The sequence below is a fragment of the Camelina sativa genome, chromosome 8 (genome assembly GCF_000633955.1).
Source record: "Camelina sativa cultivar DH55 chromosome 8, Cs, whole genome shotgun sequence".
Taxonomy (NCBI): domain Eukaryota; kingdom Viridiplantae; phylum Streptophyta; class Magnoliopsida; order Brassicales; family Brassicaceae; genus Camelina; species Camelina sativa.
This window is the reverse complement of record NC_025692.1, coordinates 7,406,148-7,423,859: the sequence shown is the minus strand read 5'-3', so window position 1 is coordinate 7,423,859 and position 17,712 is coordinate 7,406,148. Positions and strand designations below refer to the sequence as shown.

Genomic DNA, 17,712 nt, shown 5'->3' with positions numbered 1-17,712 from the left:
TAATACTAGATTTCATACCAATGTTTTCATCTTTAGATTTATTTAGACGGTATTTAAAAACTATATTATTTTCTATATTTCACTTCCAGTTAAATATGATTTCTTTTTGGGATCATTTTTCATTTTGCCTAAATCAGAAAGACCATTTTTTCTAATTAAGTTCTTTTTATTTTCAAAAACCTCAGATCTTAAATAAAATAAATATTATATTGATCTTTACATATTTATCCATTGGATCACAAAAAAAAATAGATTTTATAAATAGAGTTTATAGACTTTACAAAACAAAATAGACTTTAGAAATGGATAATTATATTGATCTTTATAAATGATTAAAAATGATACATGAATATATGAGATAACCAGAGTACATAATAAAGGATTAAAGATGAATCTTTTCAACTTCATGATTTTATTGTGTGGTGAATATTGTAGAAAAGTATGACAAATAATGACTTATAAGATGCTAATATAAAATAGATAATTGAGATAAATCTTTTAAACAATAAAAAATAAATGTAAGATATACATATCATACCAACTCTAAAATTAAAATTTAGAATTAAGCTTTTAGAATGATATTTGAATTGATTTTTTTTAACCCATACAATAACAATAGCAAAAAAAAGCACCAAAATGTTTTTTGAAATATAGTGGAAAAGGATGAGAGAATGAAAGAACGAGAAACTAATAGAATGAGAGAGTAAGAGAATAAGAGAATTAGTATTTATAGGAAGATAAATGATGAAAATTTACATTTAGAAAAATGAGAGTTTTTATTTTTTTTTGGTGTCTGGATTTATATGAATTCCAACAATAGAACCGAGAATTACAAGTGCTAACTTAATGAAATTGGGAACAGTTAGCCTACTTAAGTCAAACCTCAACTAACCCACCTGAGGTGACTATACAAAAAATCCTGATCTAAAAATCAGCAATTATTTATCCTAAACAAGAGGAGAATCTCGTCAAACTAGGATAAAGCAAAAAACCTGCTTATCAAACAGAGGACAAACCTATCTCTTTTTGGAAAACAGCTTGAAGCTAGTCCGAAAATCCTATAGCAACGTAGGATTGAGATCTTGAATCGCCTGTGACACTTTGAGCAATAATGTTTGCTCCTCTGTTTGCTCCATTCACTTCCATCTGCAATTTCCACTTTCCAAAAGGGAAATTATTTATTTAGGCTTGAGAACAGTTAGGCTTGAGAGTTACAATACTAATTTATTATTTATTTTAGTACAACTAAGTAAAGAAATATATTTAATGCATAATTTCTATGATTTCAGTCAAATTTGAGTTAAATGTCAAGATTAAATATTTTTCAGTTTGTGGTTTTATATAAATATATATATCTATATATATAAAGTGTAGTTTCCTCACTCTTAGTACTGCCACGTCAGCTACTCCCTCAGTTTAATAAGGCCAATTTTTTGGACATAACCCATTAAGTAATTCCCTCAGTTTAATAAGCCCAAATTTTTGCCACAACCCCACTAAGCAATTCTCTTTTTCTTTGTTTCATATATCTTAAAAAACCCAATAAATTACTAATAATTGTTTTATATGCCGTCGAAGTAAAACCCTTAAATGTTCAGAACCCTGCCGTCCGCCGTAGTGCAACCTAAGGGGTCTCTCCATCGAAATAAAATTAATACTCGCGAATCCTCCACACCCTTTCACTGTCTTCCCTGGCTTCCATCTCCATTGTAACGTCTTCCTCTAAAACGGTAATTCAAGTCTTTCAATGCTGTCTCTTTCAATTGAAGTCCCACTACTTTTTATTCAATTTGTGTAAGTGTAAGTTCTATATAATGTCATCTTCTCTAATTTCATGCCTCTTATAATTTCCTATATAATGTCATCTTCTCTAATTTCATGCCTAAGTGCTTTTGACGATCATGCGACCTCACTGGAGAAGGTTTTTAGCGAGAAAGAGGGTGGGGCTTTCATATTGTTAGCTTTAAGAAAACGAACAGGTAATGAATGCTTGAAATCTATTATTTTGATTTGCAAAAACCAGACCAATCTCTCTTAGAACTGTAGTTGTGATTTGGTTTAGTGTTAGGTCACGTGAGCTGCGCCATGCCGTTAACGGAAGAGAATGTGGAGAGAGTGCTAGACGAAGTAAGGCCGTCACTAATGGCTGACGGAGGAAACGTGGCCCTGCACGAGGTCGACGGGCTTGTGGTGGTTTTAAAGCTACAAGGAGCTTGTGGCTCGTGTCCTAGCTCATCAATGACGTTAAAGTTGGGAATCGAGAGTCGGCTACGAGACAAGATTCTAGAGATCATGTCCGTTGAGCAGTTTCTTGAATCAGGAGGGTTAGAGCTGAACGATGAGAACATCGAAAAAGTTTGATTTTTTAAAAACGTTTTAGTTGTTTTTAATTCAGCATCTTGTGTTTTGTAATCGATCTGAGTGGGCCATTTTTTGGTTTTGTTGTTCAATTAAAGTTCTCTCTGAGTTAAGGCCGTACCTATCTGGCACTGGAGGTGGGGGGCTTGAGTTGGTTGAGATTGATGGTTACGTGATTAAGGTTCGGCTCACTGGACCAGCTGCTGGAGTTATGACTGTTCGTGTCACCTGTTTATATTTAACTTATTATGTTTTTCATTTGTCTGTTAGTTACTTGGTTTAACAAACTCACATATGAAAAACATATTTAAAAACATCATTGTTTGACAAATTTTGTTATTTTATTTTCGATTACGCACATGTTACCCTTTGATATCCACCCTTCAGCCTAGAAGATTACTATCAAGCTTATGCTATATCTTTGAGTGATTCAGAGAAAAAAATTTGGTTTCCGACGATTGATATTGCAATGTTTCATGTTTGTTATCAAGAAGTCGTTACATAGAGTCAATGTACAAAAACTACAGTCCTACTATAGTACATTGGCAGAAGTGAACCCAACTATAGCACATTGGCAGAAGTCAACCCTACTATCATCTGCACCCTCAATGACATAGAGAATAAATATGCACATTGCTACTATTACAAACAAATGATTAAGTTTGTCTTTTTCTTTTAGCTTAAGGAAAAACAATAATTCACTAAAATGTTATCATCCTCTTAAAATTTCCAAAATTCAAAAAAAAAGTTTTTGGTTTTTTCATCATAAACATTACGTACGTCTCCAAAAGAATCTAAACAAGAGAACATAACTGAAAGTATAGCAAGAATACAAACGATTGGGAAAATAAAATTAAAGTCCACCACTTACCATGACAACAAAACCAGAACATTCAAGATCAACATATATATATTGAAGAAACTTCTCACAAACAATCCCTAAAAAAAGCCTAAAAGTATTACAACCACCATGAGATAGACATATGCAAAAAGGTCTTTAGCTTCAAGGACACCTAAATCATAAAAATAGTCGGTTTCGAAAAACAGGGCTATTAAAAAATCGAAAGAAACAACAACTGCAACCGAAAAAAGACAAACACTTACAGAGGATCAGGGAAACCGCACTAAGATTCAATTAACGTTACTCGCCAGCAATTGACAAAACCATCACCAAACAGTGAAAAAATGTAAGAGATGAACACACATTTAGTTGAAGGAAAAGATGCTGAAATTCGAGTACCACATTTTGTTCAAGTTAGACCAAAATCGAATGACATACTAAAACGACCACAGAAATATACACCCTACAAAATTAAAATAAAAAAAAAAATATCATAGAGGCAAAAATTTAATTTGAACAACACAAAATTCACATCCACTCGAAACCCACGCAATGGAGCCAACCGAAACTAAAATTTAGAACTACGAATTCAAAAACAATGGGTACATTAATTAGGAAATGAAAGGAACAAAACAATTTTTTAAAAAGAACAGATTTGCACACCACTTAACACATACCTGTACGAAAACATCAGGGTAGAACCAATAACCCCATACGGATGCGAAGCAAAGAGGAAAACACCCAAAGACACCAAAAAAAAAAAAAAAATTGTGCATCAATGAAAGAGATGAAAGCAGAAGGATTACAAGCATTAAGAAATAGTTTCAAAACTCATATTGTCCTGTAGATCCCAAAAACAACTGTTACTATACAAACTTAACTTCTAATTCTATATTTTTTGAAAAGAAAAAAAGATCATAATCGTAATTTAAATTTAATAAATATCTTAAAATTTACTTCATTATACTAGCTGAAAAAAATATAGGAAAAAAATAAACCAACAAAAGAGCAAAGGAAAACATACGCACAACATAACCAGACGCAAAGAGGAAAAATACATAACCAAAAAACAAATTAACAAAACAACCGAAAAAACACCCTCATCTAACTCCCGCGCGTAGTGCGGATCCAATACTAGTATATATATATATATATTTGTTAAAATTGCATTGCCAAGTGGACCAATAAGGAGAGAGTGAAACCTTACTTTTATGTATATGGTTTGTCATGAGTTGATACAAACTAAAAATGAAAGTTGTAACGGTTGTATGTGATAATTTGAAGCTTATTAATGGCACATTAAAAGTCACTTATCTATATTAACATTTTTGAAGTACATTTTGTGTTATGCCCTTTAAGTTTTGCTTATTTAATTTTTTTTTTACAACATTAACCCCTAAACAATTTCCAAAAATAACATTGCACAGGACTTCAATTACTAAAACTTCTTAAACTGACCAAAATTTATAACGTTTATTGCAATAAAATCTAGACAACATCTATATGTTTCGCTTTTTCCAAAAACTACTCTACCCATTAAAGTTTTATTCCCATAAAATATCCAAAACTATCTTTAGAGATTCTATAATCTCTCAAATTTAAAAGATACAACTGATTTTCCATAACAAAAGTTTACAATACCCAAAATTATTTTAACATTAATAAAGTTTCTAAAAACGAGAACCCAATTTTCGAATGATTAGGAAACCAATATTCTCAAATATTTAAGATTTTTGAAGTACATTTTGGGCGTATATGAGGATTAAGTATTTTAGGAAACCAATTATTTAACAAACAAATATTTGTGAAGTACATGCGGATTACGTACTTCAAAAATATTTAAGAAACAAATTTAAATGATACAAGTTAATTCGAATTAATCTCTCAAATCTATATATACACTTTTGAAGTACATTTTGGGTTCTACCGTTGTATTTGTACTTATTAAAAAAATTATTTACAAAGTTGATTTATAAGTTTTTTTCCAAAAATAGCATTAATTCAGATTTTGTTTCCAAAATATTTTACATACCATTCCAACTAAAAAAATACAGCATAATCAATATGAAAACATAAACTATGATATATTTAATCATACCTTCTATTGTGTATTGAAGATAGTTTATGAAACAACCCAACCCGTTTTTTTTTTAATAATATTAATATATAACTAAGCATCCAATACTACTTAATTAAACCAACCAAACCACAATACCTCATTAAACCAACAAATACCATAAGCACAGCTGAAACATACCAATAATACAAAAACCGATACATCATCAACACAATAACCTCCCTAACCATTCTATCCATCAACCTAGCATATCTCTACACAAGGCTCCAATAACATAACCAACATCACACAAACGAGATCCTACATCATCCTCCTCCTCATCGCCATGATTCCACGTCACATACCTGCACACTACAAACAACAATTGAGATGCGTAAGTATTATCACAAATACTTATTGAGGCAATCCTCCCATCTACTGGGCTATACACACAAGCAACTGAGATTCCAATGTTTAACTAACAACAAACAACACAACAAACCAGGAAAAACTGCAACACACAAGTTGGTGTCTACCAACACCAGAGAGTTGTCGATCGACACTGGCCACAACATGGTGTCGACCGACACCCACTTGGTGTCGATCGACACCGACCCCGCAGACACATTCATATAATCGTGATATGTGTGAAGTATATCGATAATATTTTGACATGTGTGAAAAAAAAATTATTTAATAATTATAGGAAAATTAAAAAATCTTTAAAATAAAAAGATTACAATTGATTTTTTTGAAAGTTTATAAAACCAAAAGTAATCTATTACATCACTAATTCTAATAGGAAAGTTATCTATTAAACTACTAATTTCAATAGTAAAATATGTGCAATTAAGAAAGAAAATATTTGCAATTTAATTGCAATTATTAATTATTATAATCATATAGTAAAAAGAAATTTATACATAAAAGTGATTAAAGTATGAAAATGTTTAATGTGTTAAAATTAGTGATTAACATAATGTAAGAAAAATAAGATAATCAAAAAAAGAATTAATGTAATTTTCTTAAGTTTTTCAACCGGTGAATGATTTGATAGTGTATTCAATATTATGTTATTATATAAACCTTGGTTTTCAAAGTTAGTAATTCATGTGATCGCGACACGTATCAATTTAACAATTAAAGATTTTGTCATGTGTTATACAAAAACTTTGTTTTAACATATTTGTAAATTAGAAGAAATTAAAAAATTAAACAATTTAATAAATATAAAAAGATAGTTCATATATGTATATAAAAAATAATACTAATTCTAATTTTAAGATGCAAATTCTTTAAGAAAAAAGAATTAAGAAAATTATACAATTACTTGCTATAATATTATAATTAAATAAATTATATTGTCAATTATTAATCCTAAAAGAAAAAGGATTGTAGATACTTATCTTTACCTAAACAAATAATATTCTCATAATAATGTCTTTGAAATTTTGATTAATTTATGATAATGTTGGTATCAGTCTAGAAGAAAACAATGTTGGTATGGATACTGTTGCGGTGCAGACAATTACAAAGTCACTGGCTTGAGAGTTTAGACACTATATTTGTTGTGGGGATATTTACATCCCTCTTATTCTATATAGTTTCTGAGGGCTTGGTGTCTGTGGTGTGGGCTGCATCCGCCGATATTGTCTCCATTTCTGCTGGCTTCTTCAGTGTTTTTTACGGGCTGTCTAAGTATACGCTCGGAGGGTCTATCATCGGGGGTGTCGTAGTCGCTGCAGTTCTAATCATCTTATTCTGCTGCCGTTTTCCCATATAACGTGGTGGCTTCAGAGCTTCCAATATTAGTATGACAAGGAATAAATGGGCGGGGGGAGGAGGAATAATTACTAGTATATATGTATACTAGACTAGATAAATTTAGTTTGTTTTTTCATCTAAAAGAATGAGTTCATTCAACATTAAAACTTAATAACATAANTGGTATTAAAAAAAAAAAAAAAAAAAAAAAAAAAAAAAAAAAAGTAAAATTCTCAAAATAATAATCCAAGACAAGATTAAGTTACAAAGTCAGATATCACTCACCACTTATTAGATACTTAATGATCCTAACTTCTTTAGTAAGTACTACTTCAATATATAAACTATTGTATCAAAAAAAAAACATTTCTCATAATTAGTAATGATACATGTTTAAATTTGTATCATAAAATAGTTGATTCTTTGGTGATATTCAGTTTACCATCAAATATAAATAAACAATTAAAATAAGCAAAATATAAGCAAAACATAAACAAACGATAAGCAATATATAAAAAAGGTAAGAATTAAATAAAAAATATATATCAATATAAACAAGGGTGAATTAATCTAATAAAGAATATAGAGTGTAATGATGGAAATGTAAGATTAGGAGGCTGAATAATTCTATTAGATGTGTAAGATACAATATATATAGTGTTACATAGGAGACTAGGTATCTAGGATTGACCAATATGTCCTTTACATATATACATTCTCTATATGCCTCCTCAAAATGGAGGTAGTTCCTTAACTCCAATATTGTGAAACAGCTCTTGGAACCGAGGCCGAGGTAAAGGTTTCGTCAAAGCATCTGCGAGTTGATCTTTGGTGGAGACATGAGCAACACGTAAGGCTCCAGATTGAACATTGTCACGGATGAAGTGATAGTCGAGAGCTAGATGCTTCATACATGAGTGGAAAATGGGATTGGCACACAGGTAAGTAGCACTGACATTGTCACAGTAGATTACCGGTGCGGATGGCAACGTAAGTCCAAGTTCAGTGAGCAATGAGCACACCCAGCGGATCTCAGAGGCTGTGTTTGCAACCGCCCGGTATTCAGCTTCAGTGGATGAACGAGCCATGCCTCTCTGCTTCTTTGAGGACCAAGTAATCGGTGAAACCCCAAAATACAGAATGTAAGCATTTGTGGAAACAAAATCATCAACATCACCTGCCCAGTCCGCGTCGAAGAAGGCATGAAGGGTCAGGGGTGTCTGGGGACGAAGAAGAATACCATGGGAGACCGTTCCTGCAAGATAGCGTAGGAGGCGCTTGACCGCCTGCCAGTGCATATCGGTGGGTCGATGCATAAATTGGAAGAGTCTATTCACCACATAGGCGATATCCGGTCATGTAAAAGCTAAATACTGCAATCTCCCAAGAACAGTACGATATTGGCGTGGATCATCTAAAGCAGAACCTGACAAGAGTGACAGTTTTGGTGTTGGCACCATAGGAGTCGCTACCGGCTTCGAATTGAGCATGTTTGTTTTGGTTAACAAATCCAGGATATAGCGGTGTTGCATCAAGTGAAGACCGGTCGTCGTACATGTGACCTCAACACCCAGAAAATAAGTCAAGTCAGTAGGATCTTTCAAGGAGAAACGTCGTGAAAGCTCATCAATAAGTGTCATAACTAAGCCCAGAGTTGATCCTGTAACAATGATATCATCCACATATACCAAAACGTAGACAATCTGAGCACCATGAATATAAATAAACACCGATGTATCCGCAAGCGAGTTAAGAAAGACGAGAGAACATAGATAGCCTTTGAGTTCTTGATACCACGCACGTGGGGCCTGCTTCAATCCATAGAGAGCCTTGCGGAGACGACAGACGTAATGTGGGCGATCAGGGTCGACAAAGCCAGGTGGCTGAGAGACATAAACCTCTTCCGTTGTTGTGCCTTGGAGGAACGCATTGTTTACATCAAGTTGCTTAAGACACCATGAGTTTGAAACCGCTAATTGCAACACAAGACGAATGGTAAGTGATTTCACAACCGGACTAAAAGTTTATGAGTAATCCAATCCATATTGTTAAGTAAATCCTCAAGCCACCAATCTGGCCTTATACCGATCAAGAGAACCATCAGGTAAGTATTTCAATGTGAATATCCACTTTGTATCATTCATATCTGGACGGGGAGGAACCATATCAAACGTGTGATTCCTTGTTTGAGCATTCATCACATCGCCCATGGCTGCACGCCACTTATCATCCTTAAGAGCCTGGTTCACCGTTCTCGGGATAGTTGGTTTGGTGTGGGAAGAGGTAGCGAGAAGGGTGAGTCGATTTTGCGGTTTGGTGATGTTTTTTTAGCTCTAGTTTGCATAGGGTGATTGTTTTGCGGAAGGACCGGTGGTGGATTAGGCACAGGCGAGGGATTAGGAGATGGATACGGTGAGGTTGCTGGTGTTGATGACGGTATTGTAGAAGTTGGTGATAAGGGATTAGGTGTTGTCGGGGATGAAGGAGGAGTGGGAGAGGTGATATGAGATGGGCTTGGGCTTGGATTGGTATTGGAGTGATGGTGAGACGGGCTTGGATTAGGTGAGTGTAAAGGTGGGCTTTGACCGGTATTGGAGTGGGCCTGTGCTGAACTCAAAGTAGCTGAACCTGTAGCATTATTTCCTGAGTCCATTAACGAAGATGAACGAGATTAATCACGTACCTGGGAAACCGAAGGCGACGACGAGATCGCCGGCGACGGTAGGTGAGAATCCATGCTTGGGGGCGGCAACGAAGCAGGATGTACGAGAGGCGGAGACGACATTGGAACAAGACGAACAAAGGGACTGTGGGTAGGAACAAAATCGGGTGGAGAGTGAGAGGAGGGCGTGAGTTTAAGGAAAGGAAACTCTGTTTCGACAAATTGAACATGCCTAGACACATAGATTCGACTTGTGACTGGATCAAGACAAAGGTAGGCACTCTGTGTTAAAGAGTACCCCAAAAATACACACGATTGGGATCGTTGATCGAGTTTGTGTTGTGCATATGGGCGGAGCCAGGGAAAACATAAACACCCAAAGACCCGCAGCTTCAAGTAGTTTGGTTGTTGTTGAAATAGCTTTGCATACGGAGAGACATTGGCAAGAACTTGGTTGGGTAACCTGTTGATAAGATACACAGATGCAGCAAATGCATACGTCCAGTATTGGTTCGAGAGAGAAGCCTGATGAAGAAGAGTAAGACCCGTCTCAACAATATGGCGGTGCTTGCGTTCTGAGAAACCATTGTGCTCCGGTGTATGTGGAGGAGAGGTGAGATGAGAAATACCACGCTCAGAGAGGAAGGATCGAAGACCCACAAACTCACCTCCATTGTCAGAATACAAGATTCTGATTTTGGTTTTGAAGCGCGTCTCCACAAGAGCCGTGAACGCAACAAACGTATCACGTACATGTGATTTTTGTTTCAACGGATAGAACCAAGTGTACCTAGTGAAGTGATCCACAAGGATAAGATAATATTTATAATTGTCAACAGAAACAAGAGGGGAAGTCCAGACATCTGTGTAAACATATTCAAGTGGTTCACGAGAATGAATAGTGTTGGAATAAAAAGGTAGCTTATGGCTTTTATTAATAAAGCAATGAGAACATGGAGAGTGTTTGTGCGAGGAATGAATAAGCAGTAAAGAAAATTGAGACACAATGTTTTGCAAAACAGAAGAAGAAGGGTGACCAAGTCGTGAATGCCACGAGGAAAGAGATGTTTTTGGTGATGGGGAAGCAAACAGGGAGGTGATAGTGTTGGAGGTGACTGGCCACTCGTACAACCCATCTTTAGTTCTGCCTTGGAGTAACCGGACCCCCGTGCGTAGATCCCTCACCTGAAAATAAGCAGGAAAGAATGCCACAGATACTTGATTAGTATTGCACAAACGGTATACAGAGATTAAGTTCTTACGAATATCGGGAACATAGAAGATATCATTTAAGGTCAAAGATTTAGAGGGGGTTGAGAGAATTGATGAACCAGTTTGGGTGATAGGGACGCTGGTACCATCAGCGAGAGTAACTTCTTCTCCACCAGAATAAGGTTGATGCAAAGACAGATTATTCAAGTCAGAGGTTAGATGATGCGTCGCTCCAGAATCAACGATCCAAGGATTGGTAGCACACGCATGAAACATGTTGGCGCGTGGCTGCCATGGTGCTGAGGAGGACGAGGCAACATTACCATACTGCAACTGGGAACAGCGGCGAGCACTATGGCCAAAGACTCCACAGATTTGACATCGGCCTTAGTATCCTCGAGATTGATCCTGCCGTGGTCGAAACTGCTGCTGCTGCCAGGTCTGATTGTTGTTCTTGTTGTAGGAGCGAGCGGGACCACAGTTGTTGGTGTTGTGCTGGCCGTGTCTGTTGTTGTTGTGGTGACCCTAAGATGTCGCAACATTGGCATCAATAGGGAGAGCAGAGGAGTTGACCACCAAGGCATGAAGTTTAACTTCATGATTAATCAACTTTTCATAGGTCTCGGTAAGCGAGGGAGCAGTATCACGACCAGAGATCTGATCAACCACCGTTTTGTAGTCGTCGGGGAGACCTTCGAGAATGATATCTATATGATCCTCATGAGGATAGGGAGCACCAAGCAATGCCAGTTGATCGAACCGTGTAGTGAACCCTTGAAAGTACTCGTTAATCGATTTGTTACTTTTCACCCAGTGTTTGATTTGTTGTCGAAGCTGCAAAATATGACCACGGCTTGGTTTCGCATACGTATCGGTGAGTTTCGACCAGATCTCAGCAGAAGTAGTAGCGGTGGAGAGTAGTGGTTGAATATTAACGGAGATAGCCCCAAGCAAGGAGCTGATACCATTTAAGGTTTTTGTTTGTTTAGAGATCGAAGCTATGATACCATATAAGGTTAGGAGGCTGAATAATTATATTAGATGTGTAAGATACAATATATATAGTGTTACATAGGAGACTAGGTATCTAGGATTGACCAATATGTCCTTTACATATATACATTCTCTATAGGAAATTCCACGAGTCTGTGTTTTACGAGTAGCGATGGATGTTCCACAAGTGTATGTTTTAAGTGTAAATAAGGTTGTTGTAATGTCTTCTTTGATTTTCAAAGCAAGAAAAATAACCTAAAGCAGTGGTCTTCCTTCTTGACTTTGTTTTCCTTTTTGTTGTCAGAGGTTTTAGAGTGTTACTTCTGACACAACCATATCTACGTGTATAACTGATTTCTTGATCACATGCAAGTTTTATTTATCGAGAATAAAGATTAATAATTGGTAACATTAAATTTGATCAGTCTTAGAGTACCTCCATCAAAGGTTGTAATAAAATTATCTTAAAACAGATTTTATTCTTAATTTTGAATAAAAATGAAATTAAGAACTTCTTAAGAAACTTTAACATTTCATAGGTCCATTGAAGGTTGTTAAATTTGAGGTTCTTAAAAATAATTTTCTTTGTAATTGTAAATTATTTGGTATTTAGTTAAAATTTATAAGACTTGTATACTTTTAAAAACTTAAAAATATTGCATTCAATAAAAGTTTAAACAAACATGACATAAAGCATATTAATAATAGATTACAAAATGTTTAACTTTAATTTTGAAAAGTTATGTTCATCTGTACCACATAGCAAGTCCATCAAACTCTTTCAGCTTCTTCATCAGTCCATTGTCTGTGTTCCCTGTAGATTTAGTAGGAGTGTCGATGCTCAACTGCGTCCCCGACTGCCATTTAAAACGACCCTTATTAAACAACGAACAAAACCATTTCTCAAACCATTTCTAAATTTTAAACAAACTTCAAAGTTCAAAATGATTACATTTCATAAAGGGAACAAGATAAGGGAAGATATAAATCACAGTGTCTTGACGATGTCCAAAGACGTATGGATGTAGAAAAGTTACCTCCACCGATATGCCTTAAATTAATCAACACTTCAACACTTCCTCACATAGTCTCTCTGTGTAAATCATATAAAACTAAACAAGATAACAAACTTATCAAAAAACCAGATTCTTATTTTAAACCAAAACAATGTTTTACGACAGAGAGACTATGTTAACAAAAACCAATCACTTAACACCAAAGTAAAGATATCGCATTTATAGATCATAGATAATTTACTTGATTGGCAGTTGTGTCAACCACAAGCTTCTTCAGTTCTTTGTCTAGACCGAGCCACTGTTTCAATCAACAGATACAAGAAAATCAATGATCATGGGTAGAAGTGTAACCGATTAAGAGACCCAACAAACCCTCTAATCCAGCTAGTGTAACCGATTAAACTTTATTGACATTGAGAAAAAACCTTCATCCCAATTTCACACTCTATTTATCAGTTACTTCAATTCCTAATATCTTAGGCTCAATTCAATGGATCATGTGGCTGTAACTTGCAAAATAACCTATTTCATCTAACAATAACTCCATCCAAACACGATCCAACACAAACAAATCCATCAAAACTGAAATCAGGAAAAAAAAAATCGGACACACCTCCGCCGTTGAATTTGATAACCCTCTGTAACTTAACACAGTAGAAGCATCACCCTTGTTCACAGATTTCTCAAGCATAAACTTCAGGCCGTTTCCTTCTCAGACTTCCTCCTCCGCTTCAAAAAAATTTGTCACTGCGGAAAAAGACGAGAGAGAGATGAGAATGAGATAGGGTAATTATTTTTTTCTTTTGTTAAAAAATATAGCCAACAATATGCTGACACGTCGTTGGTTCTAAAGGATGCTAAAGTCACTTACCTAAGCGCCGATGCTAAGTGTATTTGGCAGTTTTGATTTATTTTTTTTCTTTTTTTTTTGAGCTAAGATACTTATAAGATATCTTTAAGGATCTTCGATGGAGATGACCTTACGTGTTTATCCTTGCCACATGAATAATTTTTCATATGTGTCTTAGATCATTCTCTAGAAATGGTTAATAACAATGATGTATTCATCAAAAGTGAATTACGAAAATATGTTTCATATAATTTACTAAGTTCACAATTGACTATTGCGGTTTTAATAGTATAAAAGTGTATCAGAGTTTCAAGCTTACGGAACCGATTAGCCCTTTTGGTTTTTCTTTGGTTTCTTCTAATGCGGTAAAACGGAGATGTTTTAAAGCATGGTCGACATTGAAAAGGTATTGTCCTGTCTCCTGTGATCACCGTTGTATGTTGATCTATAGAATTTAATTACTCTCGAAAAGAATTTGTTTTTTTTTGGTGTGATTTTGTAGAAGAGTGACTGTGGAGAGAGATTTGAGTAAACGTTAGGGTTTTGTTTTCGTACAACGCATGTCACATTATTATAGACATTAACTACTCTTTAATTATAACTTTTTCTAATCTCTCTCTCTCTCTCTAGTTGCAACAACAATGAAGATCTACCAAACCAAGATTGTGTCTATAATTGATTCTAATTATAATTGTAACCGTATGTATGTTATATAAATCACCTTGAATTCATGAAAACGTAGACTTTTTTTTTTTTAACACATACCTTTTTATATATTAAGGCCAAAAAGCCACATGAAGAAATACATAATGCCTCCTGACAAGAGTAACACCTGCATAAATAGTAGAGAAACAGAGTACATTACAAAGCAAAAACCAACTGAAGGGAGATTCTACGTGTATATATATAGAGACACTGAGACACATATACGAAAAGGGAAATACATTTCGACTAAATAGTATACTTTCCACAAAGAATCAAAATCATGGACACTCTCACAACCGTATCGATCATGGCCCTAATGCTCTTTGCAAGGTCTGAATCCGCACGTGCAGCCACTCTTGTCGTATCTAACCAGATGCAAACTCGTGGTGAAGTTCCCGTTTTTGTCACGTGCCGACCAACCTCGGAGCTGTCCAAATCCGTACCTTTGGGTAAATAAACGTTGATAGACATCCCAAATACTGACGGCGATAATGAAAATGGGAGGCATCTAAGGTTTTACCCCATACGAAATGTATCGGAACGTTTTACGGCAAACCACATTTTTGGCCCTCCGAGATGTGGTACAATTTGTACGATTCGGACAAAGATAAAGACTCATGTTTGGTCGTTGCCAAGGACGGCGGATTTTATCGTTGGAACAACAACAAGAGAAGCTGGGATAGGATCCCTCCGAGTTTTTGGTTTTACTAGTAAATCGTATATCTTCGTTTTATATAAGTCATATTTCTGGTTCTGGATTCTATTTCTTCTTATAATTTGTAACTTTTTATTACACCAACCCCTTAACGATTATCGTATTTAAATAAGTTATAAACTTTCATCAAACATCCCCCCCCCCACCTCGAACTTTTTTAATTTAGATAAATCCTTACAGCCGCTCACAACTTGGTAAGTCATCTATTTTTTTTTTATATATATATAAATCAAATTTATAAGTTTTGTCAATCTTGGAATAAATTTTAGTCGAAACAAAGACAAAAAGAATGGTTTTACTATTTGACTCACAAAAAAAAAACCGGTTTGGACAACCAACATTGGAATACTCTTTTAATTTAATGTTTGATTGAAAAAAAAAAAAAAAAAATTAAAACAATAAGTCAACCATCATGCCACACGTGTAATTTGTTGTGTTACTTGTATGACAAAGTTTTCTTTCAACATAGAGATGTAAATTGTCCCTTCCACCTTCATCGACTCATCGGCCTAATATTCTGTCATGGCAACTCACCAAACTATCCCATAACTGGCCACGTCAATTTTACAATAGGTTTACTAGCAACACTTTTAGAAATGGAAACTAAACCGGAAAAAAAAAAGAACACAGTACACTCAGCTATTGGGTTTCTTGATCAGGGAAGACTTTAGGATGAAAGAAATTACCATGAAAAGAAAATTCGTAAACAAAAGGTAATATGATGATTACATGTATTTGTGATGCATGGTATTTCAATTATAATATATTATACAATACACTGGGATTGCCTTATGTTCTCATCACTTTCAAACGTTGATCGGATCAATCAAGAATTGCATTTAAAAAGAGTCATTGGAATCAGTTAGGATCTAACTTTAGCGAGCCGAGCTCGAATCTCCTCCAATTCTTCCTCATCATCAACACCCTCTGCAATTGCCTCTTCCTGCAGCGAAAAAAGAAAAGCAAAAACAGAACTCTTCTTTCAGAACCTAATCTTACAGAAGTTGGAAAGTACCAAACTTTTTTTTCATTTTTTTGCAATCAACAATTAATGGTGGATGGGGGTTACCTCGCGAGAAGTGCTCGCCTTCTGTGCAGGTACCTTTATCCTTTCCTTCCTAACAGCTTCTGGGAGCTCTGCAGCTGTTTCTCCAGCAATTGCTGTCAATACTTTGTCAACCTCTTCATCGATCTCTTCTTCCATATCCTCTGAATCTAGAGCATTGTCAATCGCCTCATTCACAAACTCTTCAATAACTCCTGCCTACACATACCAAAGTAGCAAAAGGATATATATACACTCAGGATTACTAAATGTAAAGGAGTGAACTCAGCTCCAAAATCTTCCAACAGAGAAAGTAGAATGATACTTAAAAGCCGTACCTTAGTCATCTCTTTGCTGAACTCCTGCATCGTTGCAGCCATTTGTGGAGCCTTCATGAGATTATTAACAAGCTTCATAACCTCTGCACTCTTGGACAAATGCCCAACTGTTCGAGCAATCGCTGCAAATTTCCAATAACAGAATGAAGAAAGCTTAAGAATCTCACATCACAAAAACCTAGTAATGAATATAAAAGCTTCATCTTTATCTTTTAACATACCAACACTCTCTCCAAGGTGCATTGATATTGAATTCATCTGCGCCTTATTTTCATATAGCCGGTTCACTGTTCTTCTAGAACCAACAATTTCCTTAGCAAGTGCCTACAAAAACAACCACACATACTCACAAATCAGAAGAAAGAGAGCCAAAGATTCCACAAACAAAACAAGCTTTACAAAGGCAGAGACTTTTATCCCAAATTCGGTTATATACCTTAGCTGAGACCATATCATTACGCTTTGCAGCTTCTTTAATAGCTTTCTGTACATTCCTCTCTTCTTTCTGTATATCTGAAAAATAGATTCAAACCCCAACCCAGATTATCAAAATCCAACTCATATAAATCATCCGATCACAATCCGATTCATCTAATCAAATCTAAAGCAGTATCTAATTCAACAAGATTCATCCAATTTCAAAAAAAAAAACCCTAATTTACTTAAAAGAAAGGGGGATTTGAATAAAAACCTCGGATTTGGCGTTCGATGTTACGACACTCCTGTCGTAATTTGCGTTGCCAATCACGTAAGAGTTGTTTGGGATCAGGCTTTGGCTTTATGATGTTCATCACTCTCTCCATTGTTGCGTCTTCTTTGTTTTGTTTTTTAACCTATTCTCTTGTTCTTCAAACTTTAGGAGATGAATGAATATATTCGTCTGGCAGACCAAAACTATTCAACTAATTAGGCGTTTTTAAGACCGAACCGAACATAAACAATCAGACCGAACTAAAATAAAACAAATTTTATACAAATAAGATTATCTTGTATATCAGTATATATATGTGCATAAAAAGAACCTAGGATAAATGTGTAGAGTATGGTCGGAGTCGGCCCAACATACTATAGAGCCTATATGATAAAGAAAAGAAACAATAGGGCCTCTTTTTATATGAATTTTGTTTGTTAACTTAGAGAGAGGTCCAGGATCCTCC

General features: G+C 35.2%; 2 protein-coding genes and 1 pseudogene across 2 annotated transcripts; 2 read left to right on the top strand and 1 right to left on the bottom strand.

Annotated features, from left to right (window-relative positions):
- On the top strand, window positions 1,970–6,811 carry LOC104709300 (nifU-like protein 3, chloroplastic). Its single transcript, XM_010425939.1, has 4 exons — window positions 1,970–1,979; window positions 2,063–2,352; window positions 2,453–2,575; window positions 6,737–6,811. The coding sequence occupies exons 2-4, from the start codon at window positions 2,086–2,088 to the stop codon at window positions 6,809–6,811; spliced, it is 465 nt and encodes a 154-aa protein (XP_010424241.1). The 5' UTR covers window positions 1,970–1,979; window positions 2,063–2,085.
- LOC104709299 lies at window positions 14,738–15,168 on the top strand (annotated as a pseudogene).
- LOC104706598 (vacuolar protein sorting-associated protein 24 homolog 1) lies at window positions 15,843–17,358 on the bottom strand. Its single transcript, XM_010422793.2, has 6 exons — window positions 17,247–17,358; window positions 16,992–17,068; window positions 16,777–16,879; window positions 16,556–16,677; window positions 16,242–16,436; window positions 15,843–16,115 (listed from the first exon to the last, which is right to left on the bottom strand). The coding sequence occupies exons 1-6, from the start codon at window positions 17,356–17,358 to the stop codon at window positions 16,035–16,037; spliced, it is 690 nt and encodes a 229-aa protein (XP_010421095.1). The 3' UTR covers window positions 15,843–16,034.